A 7,168-nucleotide genomic window follows, 5' to 3' on the forward strand; every position below is an offset into this window, starting at 1 on the left:
TGAGCGCAATGTAAAAGTTAGGACACTTCTAGAGCTGTTTTTTTATTTTTTCTATCGACTTTGACGGTGGACACCATAATAGGGTCAAATTCTTCGCTGTCCTATTTTCCATGGTTGTATTCATGAACTATTCAATTGTCCTGTACCATACATGAATAACATGACATATCAATCAAACCTTGAAATTAAATAATATTTTGAGACTCATCACAAATTAGAAAATACACGAGGAAGGTCGTGTTTTGATAAAATAAACTCTTGCATTTCCTGCTGCTTATTTGCTCGATTTTTCCAACATAGGACACCATACCAATAAATACCCATCAATAAGGTTTGGACACTCGCACAAAAGTCTCTACCCACTTGTGTTCTTCTCTATATTCGTTCAAATACCTAAATCTAGAAAATAGCGAAAATGAAATGTTTCTTTAGATTTCAACAATTCCATCTTCTTCTTCGTGTGAAGGAACATGCCATGTGATTGAGTAACGGTCATTGGATTATCATCTGAGTATAAGAGATTTGGAAAGATTTGAACTCAACATTCCTTACTCTCATACCACGTAAAATTTTATGAAATCGCTGCCCATTATTAAATGAAGTCATTGTTTATTATTTAAATAGTACGACGGCTTTGTGTTGTCAGATAAAGTCAAATATAATGCTCAAAAATTGATAAAGCACAACTACCGATGCCTGTACTAATTGGTTACCCAGCAATTTTGCCCATCTTTTGAGAGGGTTGTTAGGGTAAAATCTGAGATGATATAACAAAATGAATAATGTGAATGATATGTCTAAGGTAGGTGTGAGGAAATATGCTTTTGCGCACATGGCTAAGACTATCTAACATGAAGCCACATAAAGTTAAATGTCTTGATTGAAATGAGTTCAAATCTTTATTAGACTTGTTAACATTGGTAAGAGTGTTCTCTGTCATATTGATTCCCTCTTAAACAACTAAAATTGTCACATTTTCCACTTGACATGTACTTCGTGACTATAAAACCCCAAGCAGATGGAGAGAGGCCGCCACCAACCCCGTCCGCATAACCTCGGAGAATCTCATTGGTTTAGGAAGAAAGAAGATGCAGCAGCCCAAAGCATGTAAGGGCGCGTTTGGCAACGATTCGTTCCTGAACCGATTCCGAGTAAAAACGTGTTTGGTAGCGTATAAAATTTTTGATTCCGGAATAGAATTGCGTTTGATAACGTGTCCATTGATTCTGTTCCAAATTATTTTTTATTTTTAAATAATTTTTTCTACTTTTTTTTTTTTTTTTTGACCTTTTTTCCTTTTTTCTTTTCATTTTTTCCTTTTTCTCCTATTTTTCTTTTCTTCTTGTGGCCGGTCGCCGGACCGGCGACCGGCCGGGATGAGGGCCGGCGACCTCACTCAGCGTCGCGGCCGGCCCTCGGCGAGGCCGGCCCTCGTCGGCCAAGCGCCGCCGGCGGCCTCGCCCCACCGCGGCGACGCCCCAGCCTCGCGAGGCTCGGCCTCGCCAGATCCGGCGAGGCCGAGCGTCGCCGGTGGACAGGCGAGCCTCGCCGGGGCCGGGTGAGGCCCGCCGGCCACCGGTCGAGCTAGGGCGAGCCCGGCCGGTGGCTAGGCGGGCCTCGGCCTCGCCGCAGCTTGGCCACCGGTCAGGCTAGGGCGAGCTCGGCCGGTGGCGGGCGGGCCTCGCCCGGCCCGGCGAGGCTCGCCGGAGGCTCGGTGAGGCTCGCCAATGGCCGGGCGAGCCTCGGCAAGCTCGTCGGACCTCGCCACCGGGCCGGGCGAGCCTCCGCGAGCTCGCCGTCCGGCGGCGGCGGCGGCCGGGCGGCGGCGGCCGGCGAGCTCGCGGTCCAGCCGGCCGGCGGCCGGCGACCGGCGGGCGGTGGCAGCGGCGGCGGACGGCGGCAGGCGGCGGTAGGCGACGGTCGCGTGATGGCGGAAGGAAAGAAGAAGAGTTTTATCGTGTTGATTCTTTTTTTGATTCTCGGACGTAGAATCAAATTTTTTTTTATTCTCAAATCTACTCCAAAACTGATTCTGGGAACAAAATTTTTACCAAACGCGATTCTCGTCCCAAACTGATTCTGGGAACAAAAAATCAGAAATAATCACTGTTTGGAGTGTTGCCAAACAGGGCCTAAATGACTTGATGATAAGACTATATGAAAGAGACGAAATGGCAGTGGTTGTCTTCATTGTTTGTTAGCTATATGACGTCAATCTCTAGGCGTCATAAACTCGCATACATTATTATATGTTTACTGATTTCAATTACATGCGAATTATATCGACTATAATATTCAATGAGGTTTAGACCCCATGTCTGGATTAGTGTAATAAAATAAGACTAGCAGAAGACTTGATAAAATCAAATAATATTTCGAGAAATAAAAAATACATGAAAAAGAATGCGATTTCATGAATTAAACTGTTGTGTTTTCCGTTCCATACCTGATCGACCTTTCCAACATAGCACACTATGGCCTATAAATACCCATCCATAACATTTGAACACTCATAGAAAAGTCTCTACCCTCTAGCGTTCTTCACCTATATTTGTTCAGAAACCTAAATTTAGAAAATAGAAAAAAGAAATGTCTTTTCAGATTTCAGCAATTCCATCTTCTTCTCCACGATTAGGAACAGGCCATGTAATCCAACGCCGTTCGGCGGGTTATCATCCCAGCATATGGGGTGATTTCTTCGTTAAATATGCTTCTCCCTCCACCTCAATGGTTTGCGGTTTTTCCTTATCTTCTTCTTTCGTTTTATTTCTTTGCCATGCGCATGATTGTTGTTTCTATTTCTTTCTAAAAGAACTTCTTGCAGGACCTATGTCTTGTTCACGTGCCAGTGTTTAATAAAGCAACAAAAAATTGATTAATTGTCTAGTTTTTGTGGAGTCACTTATGGGGTTATAAGGACTCTCATTGGGGAGAAAGTCACCAAAAATCCTAAATTACGCCCAGTATAACACATTACCCTAAACTTTTTTCTGTGATGCCAAAAAACCCAAACTTGTACCGATGTGAAACATTTACCCTCCTCCGTCAAGGTTGGGTCAATGAGTACTCTTAAAAATCCACCTATATGGACGCCGCAAAATTAAATGGTGTTGACATATTGCCCACATGATTTTAGTGAAATAAAAATGATATTATTTTGGTTGAAAAATCAACTAAAGGAACTTTGATGAAGGATAATATGTCATATATGTACAAGTTTTGGGTTTTTTTTATATCATAGGAAAAGTTTTAGGGTAAATATGTCATAATGGTTATAGTATGTTACCAAAAGAAAAAAAAAACTTCAGGGTAAAAGTTCAGGGTAAATGTGTCATAATAGATATAGTTTGGGGTTATGTTATCAAAAAAAAAAAAAAAGTTCAGGATAAATGTGTTAAAGTAGATATAATTTAGGAATTTTAGTGATCCAAAAGCATTCTTAAACCTTCATTGACCACATGATGTCCTTCGCTGCAAGAAACATCACAATATGGCATTTAACTCCCTCTTTCCATATGGTCATGGTTCTCGTGTGTTTAAATCTTGAATGTCATGTGAGTACAATTGAAATAGTAGATTTGCTAAAATGGATCATTAACCCCATTTCTTCATCCATTTTTTATGGGCTGAGATAATATATAAGTTAGTTATATTCAATAAATGAGTTTAGAATGATAAAGCACAAAATAATATGGGTGTTAAATAGGTTTACAACTTATTTATACCCAACCAACCTCTACGACTCTCTTTTCACTCTATCTTGTCTGCAATTAATTTTTCACTCACTCGTTCCTTACCCTCACAACAGTTTGGATATAATTTTTCATAAATTAGGTTAAACGCATAAGTGTTTTAGCAATATAAATTAGGTCATGTATGTGCTGAGTTGGGCATAGCTCATTAAATTTGTTTTGCATGGAAACAGGTCAAACTAATTAAAGGTGTCGGCTTGGGTTAGATCATTTTCAACTCAATTCAACCTATCCGTTTGACCAATCTATGAAATACCTAAAAGTTTGTAGTGTACAATATACGTATGTCATGCTTGCTTTTATTTGACATAGCGTATGATATATTTGTAGGAGTTCAAATTCGTTGGACGAGTGGAGGAACAAATTGAGGAGCTAAAAGGAGAGGTGAGGAAGATGCTAACTAATGTCGTGGATAAGTCTTCACAAATGCTTCACTTGATTGATCAAATCCAGCGCTTGGGAATTGACCACCATTTTGAACACGACATAGATGAGCATTTAGAAGAAATTCACAAACATTACTTTCGACTTGATAATGGAGATTTCAAGGGAGATGACCTTCACATGGTTGCTCTTATCTTTCGACTGTTGCGACAACAAGGCTATGATGTTTCATCAGGTATGTCTTAAATTCAGTGAACCAATCCAATAAGATACCCATAGAAGTCCTATTGCTTTGTTTAATTTTAGGAGAAACAAGTAAAAGAAATTCTAAACCACTAATCAAGCATATTACCTCCCTAATTTATAAACAATTACACTTTTTCCCATGTTGGTTGATCACACAGAGGTCTTTAACGAATTCAAGGATAGTGAAGGGAACTTTAGGGCATCGCTCACCAGTGATGTGTGCGGATTACTGAGCCTATATGAAGCTTGCCACTTAAGGTGTCATGGCGATACTATCTTGGAAGAAGCACTTCCTTTTGCTATAACTCACCTTGAATCAATCAACGAAAGCAAAGTGAGCACTAGTTTGGCAAAACAAGTGAGTCATGCCCTAAAGCAGCCACTTCGCAAGGGGTTGCCAAGACTCGAGGCGAGGCATTATATTCCACTCTACCAAGAAGAACCTTCACATGATGAAGTCTTGCTCACTTTGGCTAAACTAGATTTCAACTTACTGCAAGAGCAACACCAGAAGGAACTTGGCAAGATTACAAGGTTCATTAACATTATGTGATAGCATAATCTAAATTTAGCTTCTAGATTATGCTTTAACATTGCCCAAGCTATTGATTTTTCTTATTTCCAAAGTTTACTCGTATATTTCAAATTACCCTTCTTAATAGTGCTTTTCAAAGTTCATAACAGGTGAAAAAATTAGTTTAAACTATCGAAGTTGTCGGGATAAATTACCTTCATTAATGCTCATGTTTGTTTAATCACAGGTGGTGGAAGGACATAGATGTTCCGAGGAACTTCCCATTTGCTAGAGACAGGATTGTGGAGTTGTTCTTCTGGGTCTCGGGAGTATATTTCGAGCTGGAATTTGTTGAGGCCAGGGATATACTAACCAAAGTGATTGCCTTGACTTCCATTCTTGATGATATCTATGATGTTTATGGCACATTGGAAGAACTTGTACTCATCACCGAAGCAATCCAGAAGTATTTAATCCGCATTTTCTTTCCTTACCTACTGAATTTGATCAATTTTGTATAGAGTCGAGTGTGTAATTTTTTAGGATTCAAATTCAGGTGGGATGTTGATGCTATGGATGTACTACCAGAGTATATGCAAGTATACTACAAAGAGCTTCTCCATCTCTATGAAGAAATTGGGAATGAAGTGGCCGCAAAAGGAAGATCATATCGCCTTGTCTATGCAAAAGAAACTGTAAGCATCATTTGTATACTTTACATGCATCAAAAGCACTTTTTACCCAAAAATTCAATATTCTTGTTTATGTTTAATTTCTTAGATGAAGAGGCAAGCAAGAGCATTCTTTCAAGAAGCCAAATGGTTCCAAACCAACTACACACCAACGATGGAGGAGTACATGCCCCTTCAACTAAAAACGACTGGTTATGGAATGTTGGCGACTACATCACTCGTAGGAATGGGCGATGTGGTCACAAAGCATGCTTTTGAATGGTCACTAAGTGACTGCAAGATTGTGAAGGCTGCAGAAACTATCTGTAGGCTTATGGATGACATTTCGTCTCACCATGTATAACAAAAAGATCGTTTATCCTTAGATGTTCTAATAAAATTAGATTACTCATTACTTAATTTGGTGACACCAATGTCGTTTGTCATACAGTTTGAGCAAAAAAGGGGGCATTTAGTATCTTCGGTGGAGTTGCTCATGAAAGAACACGGTTTCTCGGAGCAAGAAGCTGAGAAGGAACTTCGGAAACGAGTTAATGATGCTTGGAAGGACACCAATGAAGAGTTTCTTCATCCAACCGCGGTCCCAATGCCCATTCTCACACGAGTTCTCAATCTCTCACGAGTGATGGATGTGTTATACAGTGATGGAGATAACTACACGCATTCTGGAACCAAGCTCAAAGGTTATGTGACATCCCTCTTTGTTAGTCCCTTGCCGATGTGATGCTTGGACCAAACATCATCGCGGCAATTTGGTAATTGAAAATCAAAAGGCTAGAAATAATGCCTTTGAACCTATATAGGGAAACTATCATCGTTAGTGAGTTCTTTCAGATTGATCTGTACGATAAAACTCATAAATAAACGATGCAAATCGGTATGGTGTTGCTAAGTTTGCAAGTCTAGTGTGTAATGTACAATATTTCCATAATTTCTAAAGCTTTGGTGTCGGGGTCAGTGAGGCTCCGTTTGTGTACTTCATGATGAAAATATGAATGAATAAACGTATTTAGTAAACTTGATTCTTCATTTCCTTGTTGCTCATTCTATTGTTTGGCAATAATAAGTATCACCTGATTCGCAGGCCATAGTCAACCATATCGTCTGGTAGAACTTTACAGGTCCATGATAAAAATGTTGTTGTTGTTTTTTTTTTTTTTTTTTTTTTTTTTTGAGCCGGTAAATTTCATTAGGTTCAAAAATGTCAAAAAAATTATTTGCATGACTTGTTTTACGTGTAAATTGTGGGTGACTTACCAACAAGTTTATAAAATTACCCAATTTTTATGACAAACTTGAAGTGCCACAACTTTGTATCACACTTGCTTTGATACTAAAACTTTTCAAAAAGATCATTTAAATGCCACATTGCTTGAAAAGATCGCTTTTAAGTCATTAAATTGACTTAGTTTGTCAAACAATCTTACGTGCCTTGCTGGAATCACTTAAATGAACATTGTTATAAAATTTTGGCAATAAATTGATCATGTATAAAAGCTTTAATATTATAAATTAGACAAAAAAGTGAAGTGAGCCAAAAGTGAAATTCCCAAAGCAAATATTATTTTTCCTTGTACTGT

General features: G+C 39.2%; 1 protein-coding gene across 1 annotated transcript; it reads left to right on the forward strand.

Moving 5' to 3' along the window:
- The first annotated feature begins 2,527 nt into the window (after window positions 1-2,527).
- LOC104435118 ((-)-germacrene D synthase) lies at window positions 2,528-6,584 on the forward strand. The gene is made up of 7 exons (XM_039306420.1): window positions 2,528-2,730; window positions 4,083-4,136; window positions 4,243-4,916; window positions 5,144-5,362; window positions 5,453-5,591; window positions 5,677-5,925; window positions 6,019-6,584. Exons 3-7 carry the CDS (start codon window positions 4,522-4,524, stop codon window positions 6,310-6,312), a joined length of 1,296 nt encoding a protein of 431 aa, XP_039162354.1. The 5' UTR covers window positions 2,528-2,730; window positions 4,083-4,136; window positions 4,243-4,521; the 3' UTR covers window positions 6,313-6,584.
- Window positions 6,585-7,168: the final 584 nt, after the last annotated feature.

This window comes from Eucalyptus grandis, chromosome 2 (genome assembly GCF_016545825.1).
Source record: "Eucalyptus grandis isolate ANBG69807.140 chromosome 2, ASM1654582v1, whole genome shotgun sequence".
Taxonomy (NCBI): Eukaryota; Viridiplantae; Streptophyta; class Magnoliopsida; order Myrtales; family Myrtaceae; genus Eucalyptus; species Eucalyptus grandis.